General features: G+C 49.7%; 1 protein-coding gene across 2 annotated transcripts in view; it reads right to left on the bottom strand.

Moving 5' to 3' along the window:
• The window catches only part of ARSB (arylsulfatase B), a 35,017-nt gene that overhangs the window by 4,532 nt on the left and 14,912 nt on the right, over window positions 1-15,573 (bottom strand). The window contains exons 8-10 of one of the 2 annotated variants that reach the window (XR_009755107.1): window positions 11,241-15,077; window positions 5,024-5,125; window positions 1,923-1,987 (exon numbers count right to left, since the gene is read on the bottom strand). Coding sequence is in view for 1 of the 2 variants with exons in the window: in XM_061551246.1 (XP_061407230.1) it covers window positions 14,800-15,077 (278 nt within the window). In the remaining variant the exon portion in view is untranslated. Of the gene's footprint in view, window positions 1-1,922; window positions 1,988-5,023; window positions 5,126-10,551; window positions 15,078-15,573 lie in introns of those variants that run through there. The other variant, XM_061551246.1, reaches the window with a different exon arrangement.

Here is a 15,573-nt window from a genome sequence, read left to right as displayed (position 1 = left end):
GACCGAGGATGACGTTATGAGTTCAAATCCCAGGTTAGGGGTTAACTCAACCAATCATCATTCCCTGGGGGAGATAAAATATCTAAAAGCCTTTGTGAGAAGGGAACAATGCTTGTCTTGTGGAGAGACCTGGTCCCATCATAGGAATATGGAATGTCCACCCTGGCTCTGGGCCACCAACAAACATGACCGCTGCCAAATTGGTCATTATCCTAATTAGATGAGGCACTGAATTTCGATTTAAAGCTTTCGTGACTGCAGGGATCCATATTCTTGATTCTTTCGGGAAAGTCACGTAGAAGGGAAATAATAAAATAATAAACATAAAACATGATAAAATGAAATTCTCACGACGTTTCGGCCACAACTCAAGCAGCCGTCCTCAGGTGAAGAAACAGAACTGTCGGAAAGACAGCGTCTTAATGAACACTGCTAAGCTTGGCAGCGTATTTTAAACAGGGTGGGAGGAGGAGAGAGCCTTGACAAAGTAGTTTACATATCAACAGAGGAGTTTAGCATATTGATGACAAATGCAGATATGGGGTTAGTCACTCCTTGCGGAATGTCGAAATCGGCTCAGAGTCCGCTTGTGTTGAACCAACGCTGCTCAAATGACGCACTCCCAGTCGTCCGTGTGGTTGATGGGATGTGTAAAATTTTACTTCATGTGTAATAAACGACTCGGTCAGGCTTTCTTGGTCTCCGTTGTGTCGTTTATTTGGGTCTTCGTACCGCACCCCTCCGCGCACTCTCCGTGTGGGCCGCACTCGCTGGTGGCCGCTCCGCTCTCTCCGTGTGCCCCGCACACTCCGCTAGTCACTCACTAGCTACGTGTGCCCCGCACACTCGGCTAGTCACTCACTAGCCACGTGTGCCCCGCACACTCCACTAGTCACTCACTAGCCACGGGTGCCCCGCACACTCCGCTAGCCCCGTCTATCCCACGCACACCACGTGGCAGATGGCGTCGCTGCTCCCGTTCCGCCCAGCGTGGCTCCCCCCTATTCTCACTCCGTTCCAACTCCCGATCTCTTCCGGCTCTCCCCTTATATCCTTCCCATCACGTGACCCTGGCTCCTCCCCCCTCTCTTACCTATATGACCTCTTGTCACAGCAGCCCCTTTTGCCCACTTCAGCAATTATTTCTTGCTGTGGTTGTCTCACCTGATGACGGACGCTTGTGTTGTGCCCGAAACGTCGTAATTTAATGTATTAATACCTACGTGACTTTACCGAAAGAACCAAAGAGTATGTCTTACTATAATGTTTTGCTTTTGCAAAACACGGGCTAAGTTGTCAGTTACTCCTGAGATATATTTTATTTTAATTGTTTTGATAATCTGATCACTTTCAGCAGTTGTGTTGTGCGGTCTTGGTTTGGCATTCAATGATCTGTTAATTTGAGCATTCTTGTCCCGTACTGCCCCCGTCTCCCATTGGAGCCGAGATGAGCAGTGGCTCCTCCCACACGCTCCGTCGACCCGGCTACGCCCCCCAATGCTCCGGCCCGCGTGATTGGCGCGGAGGCCAACAACCACCCTGTTTATGCTCGCATTACACATGTGACGGGACAGATAGGGGAAGGAGGTGAATTGTCTGCTAATGTATTCTACGCGACGACGTTAATGATTTCGTTTTCATTTTTCTAACTGTGCGATCGGAGTCAAGTTTGGAGAAGAACCCTATGAGAGGCCCCGTGGTAGGAGATATCACAGTACTACTTTTGAGATCCTTCAAGTGACCTCTTATCTACACACAAGGAGCCACACTTTCCCGTACGTCCTCTCATAGTGAAATGCTATTCGCTTGGCACTCAAACTGATATATTTTAATTCTCAGAGCTAGAATTTTTACCAAATTAAGTTCTCGTCGTTCTGTGACCTCTGAGCCACGCAGTCATCCGCATCGTGATGCATTCTTACCAGTGTCGTAGTTCTGCCGTGAAATCTTCTGCATTCTGCCGCCTCTTGATTTTCCACTTGGGTGCCTGCAAAAACACAACGTGGGCATTATTCCATATCCTGTCCTTGACCCATGAAGAACGCTATAATTACTGTATTGTGGTTTGGCTTTGAGTCAGGGTGTAAATTCAACGAGGGCGGCAAATCGATGGGAATTCCAACCTGCCACGGTGTATAATAAACCAGTGAGTGGTGAGAGTCGGGTGAGTGGTGTCCAGTGAGTGGTGAATGTTTGGTAAGGGTCACTGTCACGTCACGTCCGGCTGCCCACTGATATCCAATAACAAGCCGGTCAATGGACCCCGTGGAGTCGTGCAAGTGAACGTGCAGTGCAGTACCACAACCACTCGGGCCTCACACCGTCGATCGATATGGCAATCTCACTCCGCGCACGGTTGCGGTAACGATCGATAAACCTTCCCCCCCCCCACCCCAATCAACGTTTCCCATCCACCACTTCTTTCTTCCCCATTAATCATCGCGTGACTCATAACGAATGCCCAAATATCCCACACGCCAATTTGTGGTGAAAGTAAAACCGGCGAAATGTACAGAAAATGCGGATGCTTTTGTGTCTTCCGCAGCACACACCGGGGGCCACTGCCTGGTCCACTTTCGTACGGCTCGTGGATGTAGAGAAAACAAATATAATTTTACATCGAGGTTGTTGAGCCAGATAATTGTGTCAGGAGCTAGCGGAGTGGTGGATCGCTGTGACGATGCCTCCTTCGTATTTGTGAATCGGGCATTGAGTCATGATCTGTCCCACTGTCTGTTCTGGGTGACCACAGTTCGCACACCGGAGGAGTTTAAAATGTTCCATTTGGTCCACAATGATAACGCACGAATCAGGCTCTGTCTGTTTCCAACTGCAAATCTCTCTAGCCAAGTAAAACGTCAAAGTTATTTCCCACTCAGCCGAACGTGGTGGAAATTCCACATTCCAATTGTGTGAGGCAAGTATATCCATAGGGCAACCAATTCCCATGAAGTGGCTCTCATTTTATTGACCCCAGAGAGATGAGAGGTTAGATCTGACTCCGTGACCAGGATTTGAACCGACGACTTTCAAAGTGCCGAGCCACACGTTCTAGTGCTGTCCCACGTGGCCAAAGAAGAGCTGGCCAAAATATTGACTTTCTCTGGTGGAAAAAAATCCTGTTTCGATTCAACATTACTGCTGCATCGGAATAGGATGTGGTACGTGTGTAGAAGTTATTTTTTACACGAGCGGTGCACGTGTGGTTTGCACGAAACGGAATGCTGCTTAATCGAGACAAAATCTGAGGTTCTGCTGGTCAGCACTCAGGCTGAGGCGAGAAATGTGTGGGAGGTGGTCGCGGACTCCGGGATTCAGTTTTCTACTCATCTAAAGAGCCTCGGCACCTTACCTGACCAAAATACGTCGTTTGATCACCACGTATAAAATATAGTCAGGACCTGCAATTTTCATATCAGGGCTCTACGACACATTGGATCACTATTCAGTTGTGACATCACCAACACGGTGGGGTGTAGCATCGTATCGACAAGGCTTGATGATCGCAACTCACTACGCTACAGCACGTCTGAAAAAAACCCATCACCAAGCTGCAACGTGTACAACATTTTCTGGCACGTGTTGTGACGGCTTCTGCAAGATCCGACTATGCCTGTCCATTGCTCGCCGAGCTGCATTGGCTTCCGGTTTGCCGAACGAACACATTAACACATTCCTGCGGAGGGAGCTGGTAGGAACGTTGGGTTGCTCGGTCAATTGCCAGGGTCAACGGCGGCGTGGTGTATTCCGCAAATATGGCCGACTGTGAGTAGGTTAAAAGTTGAGTTTTATAAGGGCACCACGGGGTAACCAGCCCCTCCCCACCCAGCCCCACCCCTCCCACCCCCCACCCAGCCCCACCCTCCCCACCCAGCCCCTCCCCACCCTCCCCACCCAGCCCCTCCCCACCCTCCCCACCCAGCCCCTCCCCACCCTACCCTCTCCACCCAGCCCCACCCCTCCAATTTTTGGATGCACGACGGACGGACAGAATAATCCCCATGTGGGCTGGTGTAACCAGGAGGTTCCTACCAGTATAAAGTCGCATTCATTACACACAAAGTCCTCGCCACATATGAACCACAATACCTTGCTGATCTCGTCAAGGAGCATAAACCATCACGCGAACTCCAGTCATCATCGCAGCAGTGGATTTTGGCCGACCATCGAACAAAGACGGTCACTGCACCGCGTGCTTTCAGATGCGCTTCTGCGGCCGTCTGGAATGCTCTTCCTTCCGACGTTAGGAAGACGCTGGAGCTGTGCAGCAGCGACCCACGGTTCTAGACCTTCGCTCACTGATAAACGCTGCGTACGGATTGGAGTAATCACCACCTTGGTAACTGCGAATCGTCGTTACCGCGTGGTCATTACATCCCTGGTTATAAGAGTTGCGGGTAGGAGGGTAACGGATAACGGGAGTTCTGCTCTCTATCCCTTCAGCAGACGTCTGATTCATACATAGCCGTCTCTCTACACACACAACTTAAAAAAAAAGTCTTTCTTACACAGCCCATCAGCCGCATTGCTGCTGAGACACTTCGTGTCGAAACCAATACAGCTGAAATTACACAGTTCCAGAAGGCCGTGCGGCTGATGGGATGTATAAGAAATACTTTTATTGAGGTATGCATGAACTTCTTTCGCACCGTACGTGGCCAACCACCTTAATCGGACGTGCGGGGAAGGACAACAAACTAAACGCCAAAAAGCAGTTCTAAAGAAATGAGTTTTAAATCTGGATGATTATTTAAAAGTGCCTAGCTCCAGTGGCTTCCGAATATCGAAAGGAATAGCGTTCCAGACGGCCGCATCATCAACATCACCACCACCATCAACGTCACCATCCATCCACTTCCTCACCATGCAGCTCCCTCCTCAACATCACCACCATCATCACCACCACCACCACCGTCACGTACGTACGTGCATTGGACTTCTTTCGCACCGTACGTGACCACCCGCGCTTAATCATTGAGCGGAGTACATTCTGCACAGCGAGGCACGCGCCCGCGATGGGTACCGATCTCCTGGAGGCACAGCTGGATGAGTTCGTCCACGGTGAGACCTCCGCCGCCGCCGCCGGGTCGCACCGGTGCCAACATCGCGCCCCGTCCGTCACCTCCTGGAGTGCCGACAAAAAAGGGCAGCCGACGGCCCCGCCGTGATGGTTTTCCACTGACCTCGCAGCAACAACAACAACAGAAAACTGTGCCGCAACTCGGGCCGAATGTAACTCGGTTATTCCTGGGGGTCGCCGCAAGCAAAATAACAATTTAATGCAACAACATTTTTGTTTTTCGAAATCGGTTAAACGAACCAACATGTCAATGTCCATAATAAAGATTTTGGGTTAGATCGCGTCAGTATGTGTCGTAACCCTCCACCACCAATATGTCAATGGATGTAACTGTATGTACGTTGAATTTCTTTCGCACCGTACGTTGCCAACTGTGCTATTCGGAGGTGCGGGGTAGGACAACAAACTAACAAACACAAGAGAGCAAAGAGCCGCAATGCATGTGGATAACGGTCCCGAAAGGGGCCTCAAAGAGCCGAATGCGGCTCCGAAGCCACAGGCTACCGACCCCACAGGCTACCGACCCCTGCCATTATTCGGCGACGCTGCTAAACTAAACTGCTTCTCGTATTTTACCAGGCAAGGTCCACTGAGCTATAGAGTTCATTTTCAGAAGCCACCAGGCCATCACAAATGTGATCTCAACGAAGTGGCTTTTCATGACGTGGAAATGTTTCGCAGCCAAATACTCCAGTCGCGTGTTGATTCCAAATGTGGAGGGGAAATCGGAGGACCCGGAGAAGAATCCACACGAACACGCGGAGAGAGACACACAAACTCCAAATATACAGCAGGCATTGTCAGGGTCGGGATCGAAGCCACGACCTCCTGTGTACCAGGCGAGGGAGTTAACATCTCCTAGCCACCGTGATGATGATGAGAGACACGCAAACTCCAAATATACAGCAGCTGCAGGCATTGTCAGGGTCTGGATTGAAGCCACGACCTCCTGCATACCAGGCGAGGGAGTTAACATCTCCTAGCCACCGTGGCGACCATGCTGCCGCTGCGTTGGCAATGGTATCACAAACACGAATAACAACAACAGATTCTAAACACTTTCGTCAACAGCACGGTGTTCGTGTGTGTGTGTGGCCTTAAAGGCTTAAACGGATACAATGTACCTAAAGGCGACGTTTCGGGCCACGCCCCTCCTACATAGCACACCGCACTCATTGCTGTGCTGGGCCAGGTTGTGAAATGTGGCCTCGTTCTCACCCACGAGGGTTGCCACCTCTGAGGTTACAAAAATAACCACCCCCCACACTTAACGGGTAATAAAACGCGTCTCGCAATACTGGAAGAGAGCAGGACGACACGTCCATGCATTGTCTTGAGTGGTACATTACACTGTTGTTGTTATTACGGAACTGACAAAATAACAACCGGGAAGCTTCAATGTCCCGGGAAAACGTGGACCTTTATCAGGACAGCAGCGGCCGACAAACAAAAAGACGTCCTGGGGAAACCGGGAGAGGGTGGCACCCCCCCCCCCCCCCTTGCGGCCTAGCGATGTACTCGGGAAGGAGGCACCTTCTCTCTGGGCAGACATTTAGGCGAGTGCGGTGAAGGGGGAGGGGGGTTGCAAGTCGATTTTGTTTAACAAAGTTGCTGAGCACTCAAGAGACCGGAGATGGCCTGGGCCACGACAAAATATGACAGCAAAAGAAAGGAAAATAGAGCAGAATAAGCCAGTAAGGGAGTAGCAGGTCAACGCCATGCATACATGGAGTGACGGGCACTTTGCTTGTTAATTATTTTAGAGTTTCATATTCTTGGTTCTTTCGGTAAAGTCACGTAGAAGAGAAATAATAAAACAATAAATGTATCACGACGTTTCAATTGCAACACAAGCAATCGTCATCAGGTGTGAAAACCACAGCAAGAAAATTGTATTGCTGTGGTTTTCACAGAAAATGTTCTTGCTGTGGGTTTCACACCTGATGATGATTGCTTGTGTTGCAATCGAAACGTCGTGGGAATTTAATTGTTTATTTTTATTATTTCCCTTCTACGTGACTTTACCGAAAGAACCAAGAAGATGAATCCCTGCAGTCACGAAAGCTTTAAATCGATATTTTATAGTTCTCTCCACGAAGATGCACATTTTATTTGTATTAATCCCAGCTAGGCGCCAGGTTATTCTGCGTCGAACTTGGGACCCCTAAGGTCAAGGGAGGCAGGATCCTTGCCTGCAGGATCGGCAGCTCGCCGGCATTGATTGAGGCAAGCCACATAACTGCTGATGAGACCCTAAATGTCAAAGCCGGTCCAGAGTTTGCGTGCATCTTGAATCAACGCCGCTGAAATGACGCACTCCCAGAAGGCCCGATGGTCTGTTCTGAGAGAGATGCTGTAACATGTGTACTGTTTAACACGGAGGCTTTCGCGACCAATATTATTCATAATAAAATTTTTCTGGGTTAAAAGAATGTGTCACTTTTACAAAGGACAAATAGTTCACTACTTTAGCCCACCGGTGTGTTGAAGAGCGAATCAATATCATTTAAAATTTGAGTACGACGTTTCGCTGGTAATTGCATCCAACTTCATCGGGCAATTTCCCACAATGGTGAGGCTCTCGGTATTAAATAGAACAGCAGCAGCAGCAGGGTGTGTGGAGAGACGGGTATGTGAAGGAGACGTATTGCCTGTTTGTGTATTTTGTTGGTGGTGATTAACTGTGAGCAGCCCAGAGCATCGCTGTCAACCCCTTATCAGTGCCCTGCCCTTATTACAGACCAACTCAGACTTTATTTGGTCACCTCGTGCCCTTATAAATATCGGCGTTCATCCTACAAAGTCACATCACAAGGGAGAAACACAAAGTAATAAACATTTTTGTCTGCCCGTTTTTTAAACGGCTGTACGCCGTATTAGGATCTGACAATTCAATTCCCCTGTACAGGAATAGGGGGTTAAACCGTATGGGTTGTTGAGGGGCCGTCCATAAATGACGTCACGCGATTTGGGACGATTTTTTACCCCCCCCCCCCTTCGTCACACGGCGTCACAAAAAGTCAGACCCCCCCCCCCTCAAATATGACGTCACAAAGTTCTGCCCCCCCCCCCCAAAATAAAACATGCTTCAAATCGCTTTAAACTATTGTCTTTGTAGTGCGTATCTAATGTGGCGCTGCACTCTGATGTTGTAGGAGAAAACATTTATTTAAAAAAGTCTATATAATTAAGTAGAACGTGTTGTCTATATTTATTTAAAGTTGCGCATTTTGATGTGACGTCACATTTCTCAAACCCCCCCCCCTCGTCACACATCGTCACAAATGTCTGACCCCCCCCCCCCAGGCACGTGACGTCTGCGGGGCCCGCAGCACGATGTTGGTATAAAGGGGCCCTAAATAAAACAAAACACGTAAATATTAAAACAAACACATTCTTAACTTGCACAGTAAAGTAATTGTATTTGTTCATTTGCTATACAGCCAGATAATACGAATCGCTAACCTTAAACACCCAGTCGTTCATAAAAGTTGAAGGCGGTATAGTACTATAGTAATAGAGCAAGTGCAGAATCACCGAACCGGATTTGGTTGCTTGAAAGCATTTAGCGCGGGGCCCTCGAAAGTGCTGGGCCCGTAACACGTGTAGCAGCTACTACACGTGCAGCAGCTACTACACGTGTAGCAGCTACAACACGTGCAGCAGCTACTACACGTGCAGCAGCTACAACACGTGCAGCAGCTACTACACGTGCAGCAGCTACTACACGTGCAGCAGCTACTACACGTGCAGCAGCTACAACACGTGTAGCAGCTACAACACGTGCAGCAGCTACTACACGTGCAGCAGCTACTACACGTGCAGCAGCTACTACACGGACTGTTGGGGCAAGTGCCGAGCACCGATGGAGGCCGGCACGGCACACGAGGGGGTTGGTGGCCAACACCACGCCCGGCCGCCTTTGTCGTCGTAGTAGCGACGTTTACACACAACACCAGGTACTCATTCGAGGTTGAGTCGACCTAGGGGAGGCCCATGACCGGTTCAGATAATCGTCACTGGTGTTGGCCGTGAGCGGGAAACGAACTCGGGCCGCCGGGGTGCGGAGCGCAGTGCGCTAACCCCTGCGCCACCGCTCCCCACAGGCCACTCACTCTCACACGCGTGCTTACCGATCTTCCGATGGCTGTTGGGTTTATGCGAAGCGAGTGTAACATTGAAGTGGTACAGCCCCAGCGCTGTTGTTGCATTGCGAGAGTGAAAGATTACCGTAGTTTAAGAATTGGGCAAAAATAACCTCGATATTTCAAGAGCTGCAATGCACTGTGGTGGTGAATACGAAACGGCGGTCCTGAATAAGTATAGGTCACGAAGCGGCTCTTAAAGAGGCGCAGGTTGTCGACCCTGCCCATGGTAAACTGGACTCCCATGGTAAACTGGAATTCCATGGTAAACTGGACTCCCATGGTGAACTGGACTTCCATGGTGAACTGGACTCCCATGGTAAACTGGAATTCCATGGCGAATTGGACTCCCATGGCGAACTGGACTCCCATGGTGAACTGGACTCCAATGGTAAACTGGACTTCCATGGTGAACTGGACTCCCATGGTAAACTGGAATTCCATGGCGAATTGGACTCCCATGGTGAACTGGACTCCCATGGTGAACTGGACTCCCATGGTAAACTGGAATTCCATGGTAAACTGGACTCCCATGCTCATGATTCGGCAACTGAAACAAGAGTTATTTTTTTCGAATTTCAAGAGCCGCACTGCAGCCCTGAAAGAGCCACCACACGTGGCCCCAGAGCCTCAGGCAGCCGACCCCCGCTCTCGTTCATGACTAACACAAGCATCATTCACATTTACCGGCGACTCGCTGAACTCGTGGGTCCTTTAACTGCCAAAATGTTAACACGGATCATTGTAACACGAAGTAGGCGTTTGCGACCAATATGATCCATAATAGATGTGTTTGGGTTAGATCACATGAATATAAATGTGTCGTTGAAGCCGCCGCCACCCGACACAGCCAATCAGATCTGGTTGTCACGTAAACCCAACATGCCAATTCGTTACTAGTTCAGAGTAAACCCACGACATTTCCCATTCGAGTACGACGTTTCGCCAGTAATTACGACATTTATATTTACGCGATCCAACCCAAAAACCTCTATTATGGACAGATCATTATTTCTAACACGAATTGCCAAAGTGAAACGATTTCTCAAAGGTTTTCATTATCATCTTCTTGGTTCTTTCGGTAAAGTCACGTATAAGGGAAATAATAAAATAATTAAAATAAAACATAATAAAATACAATTCTCACGACGTTTCGGCCACAACGCAAGCAGCCGTCCTCAGGACTGTATTTTATTGTTTGATTTTAATTATTTTATTATTTCCCTTCTACGTGACTTTACCGAAAGAACCAAGAAGATGAATCCCTGCAGTCGCGAAAGCTTTAAATCGAAATTTTCATTATCAGTTACAACGTTTTTGATGAATTAACGCGATTCAGTAAAATGTAAAAAAAGACAAAAACATCTATTTTGCAACAGCAAGGCATGTTTATTACTCCTGTTCAGTCTCAGAATCGGCAGACGCCTTTCAAAAAACCGTACTGCCTAGAGCAGGGCCTCTTAACCTGGGGGTGCGAGATTGCCCTTTTTGGGGGTGCCAGACACGGCCAAATCTTTTTTTGAGAAGATAGATAATTTGAAACAGAAATAAAGCACGGGCACGCAAGCACAACTACTTTGTTTCATCAAACCCCATGTAATTATTAACATCGTACATTTTAAAGATTGAGAACCAAATGTGTGTAAGGCTGTAGTAAAGGCGAAGAACCACTGGCCTAGACCGTTGTCCTTTTAAAAGTTTATTGTAACGTATCGATGCAATTATCACCGCTCAACAGAGCATTCAATCGGTTTTTTTTCCGCCCCCGTTACAAAAACCAAAGGACATCGTTTCAAGATTAATTAAAACGTTCTGAAAACTGAACTACATTTCAATAATGTAATGCCGCTATTTGGTAAAAGCATAAAGTGAAGATTCAACCGTTGCAAATTTCATTATAACAACAAAAAACTCACGAAATTCCCAAAGTCAAATCATTCATTGCACGCGTCTTAAATTCAGGCACATTTCATATTTTCTTTTTTTACAAAAAAAGTGTAAAATAATGCACTTACGTCCTCGCTCGAGCAATCGTAAATCTTGCCGCCGCTTAACGCGTCTGACAAACGTCCAGAAACAGCGGACGGAGGTGCAAGCGAACTGCGGCACGCGATGGAAAAGTGGCACCTCTCATACCGTCACCTCCACATGCTCACCCCCCACCACCACCAACAATACAGTAGAGGAAATGCCACGAGCCTGGCTCCAGTCCAAGACAAGGCCGCTTGTGCTAATCAGACGCGCGCAGCTGACAAATCGTAGCCGCAAACGATTCCACTCCGTCGATCACGAACCGCGGCGAGCTAAAAAAAATCCCTTACTCGGCCATCTCGAGCGGCAGCGGTCCCCCAAGGTGGTGAACGCACGCACCTGAAAGCGCTCCGATTACTCACGCAGGAGGACTTAAATTGTGAACAAAAATTTGACGGCCACCGCAAGATGCCCTCTTTGCAATCCGGTGGGATGGCAGCGCGCAACGTGGTGGCATCGACGGCGACATTTCATCGCAGTCGTTTTTGCATCCCCCTCATGAGGCAGAGGCCCGATCCGTTCCTCCTGACGTGGTTGCCTGGCTTGACCACCCTGACTGTGAAATTGTAGTTGTTGTTGGTCTGCATCGACACCATCAGCCGTACGACAAGAAGAAGATGATGCAGCAGCAGAGGCCGCCATTGCAATAAAATATATAATCCGTTATTCTGGAGTTTGGATACGGACAAGGGTAAACAACTTGGAATGCCGCGGGGAAGCTTCAGAAAACAAACATTGTAGACGTTCTTAAGAAGAGGAGTCGGTTGCAATGAGTAAGATGTGCGCAGGATGGAGGAGGAGGATGGGGTGACAGGATACCACGACGGGCATTGGAGTGACACTTGGCGTTCAGACGCCAGACGGTGCGACAATTGCCAAAGGCAGACCTCGGCTCCAGCTCAACTTTTAAACAGCAGAAGAAGGTAGAAGGTGTAGAGCGTTGTCATGGCCATGATGACTTGCTGTATTTGCTTGCTGTACTGCCACGTCATGGCCAAATCGTGGCCCAGCTTGTCGGGGAGTGTCGCAGATCTGTACGCGATCAGCACGCGATTCGTCAGCGGTTGCCTCCAGAGTTCGTAACCGCAGGCCTGTCCTGCGCACTGCCACGCCACCACACCACCACCACGCCACCGAACCCAACCGCACAACCACGCCACCGCCGCGCCACTGCCAACGCCACCGCGTGCATGGCGGCATGTCACGGCGTGTCTGGTGACACCGCCGTGTGGGTTGTTCAGGGACTGAAACGATCGTGATCCGAGTTGTGCGACTACAGTTGCGCGCGAGAGTTTGCTGGGAAGCTCCCCGCGTGACAATTGCACACAAGCACCTTGCAGCACGCTTTCCCCACCAGCGGTGGAACTCTCCACGGCTCTGTTGATATCTTCTAAGTCCCGACTAAAAACGCATCACACCATTTTATAAAAAAAATAAGTTTTGCTGGCTGGCTGGCTGGGACGGACGAGCTAATCGGCTGTGTTCCTTTGGCTCCTATTCCGCTGCCCAGTTCCTTGTCTTTGTCCTTTCCATGCACGGCGCCTTGAGACTTTCTTGTGAAAGGCTTCAAATAAATGCAAATTTCTCCCATTGTTGTTTCCCTATCGCTGTCGGGCACGGCGGCTGTGACATGCTAAGTGCTCATTTGAAATTTTTGGTCAGCTGGGATTTGACCAAATTAAGTGCAAAATTGGTCTTAATGTAATGGGTTAATTGTGTGCCGTCATGGGTTGTCTGGGCTCCGTTTAATCACGGGCAGCTGCTTCAATTTGAAATCAAGGTCTCAGCATTGCCGGCCCAAAAAAAAAAGTATAAACGGATTTGTGACAAGCAGCAGTAATCTGATTCATCATCATCATCATCACCACGATCAATGGGCAGCTAGCCCATAGGTATCCACTGCACATTTGTTTGCACTTTCCTCTGTCCGATTAAGACAATAACTGATTACGCAATAACTGCGAAGCATCCCTTAGGCGATGACGAGTACCTGCCGTTGTTTGTACAGGACTCCTCTGCTTACGAACTTTCAGAGATACGCACAAACCTGTCCGTATGTCCAGTTGCCTGTTCGGACCGAGAATCGTAGGCTCAACCGCCGCGCAATACATCGCGGTGGTGGCATCTACATCTGCAGAACGTGAAGAATCAGTGGCATCTACATCTGCAGAACGTGAAGAATCAGTGGCATCTACATCTGCAGAACATGAAGAACCAGTGGCATCTACATCTACAGAACGTGAAGAATCAGTGGCATCTACATCTGCAGAACATGAAGAACCAGTGGCATCTACATCTGCAGAACGTGAAGAACCAGTGGCATCTACATCTGCAAAACGTGAAGAACCGGTGGCATCTACATCTGTTAGAACATGAAGAACCGGTGGCATCTACATCTGCAGAACGTGAAGAACCCATGGCATCTACATCTAGAGAACATGAAGAACCAGTGGCATCTACATCTGTTAGAACATGAAGAACCGGTGGCATCTACATCTGTTAGAACATGAAGAACCGGTGGCATCTACATCTGCAGAACATGAAGAACCAGTGGCATATACATCTACAGAACATGAAGAACCAATGGCATCTACATCTGCAGAACGTGAAGAACCCGTGGCATCTACATCTGCAAAACGTGAAGAACCAGAGGCATCTACATCTGCAGAACGTGAAGAACCAGTGGCATCTACATCTACAGGAGATTATACAACTTTCCCCGTGTTGAGTGTACACGCCGTACAACAAGTTTGGAATCGACAGGAGTAAAGTCGGACTTACGAACAAATCGACTTACAAACAGAACTCTGGAACCTAACTCGTTCGTAAGTAGAGGAGTCCCTGTAATCTGATTTCAGTCGCTGTGTCAACTCCCCAGCACCGCCTGTGACCACCACGTCAACGTTGGCAAGCACAGGACACGGGCTCGTCCGTCACGTTCGGCACCACTTCCTGTTTTACCTGAAGTTAAATCGTCGTCGTCATCGTCGTCATCCATAACCGTGTCATCGCCGAGGCACGTTCCACCTCATCGACAGACTGCGATGGCACTGAACTGCTTTGGGAAGGCGGGCACGGTGTGAGAGAGTCCATGGGCGCCACTGGCAGGGCCGAGGTCGCACTCCAAACTCCCACCAGCCTACAGCCAGGATCGCCGCAGAAATTGTGCTTACGTAGTCTAAACATGTTGGCGAAAACACAGAGTGGCTCTAGTCTGCACGCTGGTGTCCCTGTAGACTGCGGCGTCTGTCATTGCAGGCTACACGCTGGTGTCACTGCGGACTCTGGGGCTGCAGGCTACACGCTGGTGTCTCACCGTAGACCTTTAATCTACACACTGGGATTGCTGCAGCCCACAACGCTCCATACCCCGCACGCTCATCGATCAATAACCAGTACACTGCACGTTCATTAAAACGATTCCCTACGATCGTTCGGTGGGGCAGTGCCGAGGGGCCGAACAAACAACGGACGGCGCGCGAGGCGTGCACCCCGGGGGGGGGGGGGGGGCGACGGCGTCGACCTCCCGGGGGCCCCGCCACCTCAGGCCCACGGACCCCACGCCCCCGTGGGCCCGGGGTCGCATCGGGGGTCGTCGGGCGGGTAGCTGATGGGCACCGAGCTCTCATCGTAGCGCTGCAGGCGGAGCAGCAGCTCCCGCACCACGTCGGGAAAGCGGTCCGAGAGGTCGGCCCTCTCCTCCGGGTCGGCCACGACGTCGAAGAGCCGCACGCGTCTCGCGGGAGCGTCGTCGCGAGCGAGCGCCGGCGGTGGCTCCTCGGCTCCCGCGGCGTGTGGCGGAGGGAACCATTGACCGCATCCTGGAAACGGGAGGCCACGGTTGAAATACGCCACGGTGTTCTGCGAAGGTGTCACCGAACCGACGTGGGGGCAGCCCTTGTGGTTTCCCCCCCCAAAAATGCAATATGTGTGTCGTGTGATTAGAATGAGCTCGTCCCGTGACCACGGATGGCTATCCGTGGTGAAAACAGAAACGTGTTTACACTTTCCGGCAATAATACAGGAGGTGTTAAGACACCCATCATCACAAGGCATCAGGTCTGCATCAGCCACACATGCTTGTGGTAAAACATGGAAACAATATGCCTTCATAATGTACATGCACTCTCCTTGAAACTGATTGGCCTACGCCAGAGACAGCCTCCTTCATGGACTAGTCTCACCATCAGTGTTAGACCAGAGAACGCCAAAAGGTGAACAGCACAATGGCAATGCAAATATAAAAGCTTTACGATCTTGGGTTCAGCAGTTATAGCTATGGGACCATTTTTGCTGGTTTCATCATTTTTGTTTCCA

The sequence above is a fragment of the Lethenteron reissneri genome, chromosome 14, assembly GCF_015708825.2.
Source record: "Lethenteron reissneri isolate LAM-NWPU_2019-01 chromosome 14, ASM1570882v1, whole genome shotgun sequence".
Classification (NCBI taxonomy): Eukaryota; Metazoa; Chordata; class Hyperoartia; order Petromyzontiformes; family Petromyzontidae; genus Lethenteron; species Lethenteron reissneri.
This window is presented reverse-complemented; position numbering and strand designations above follow the sequence as displayed.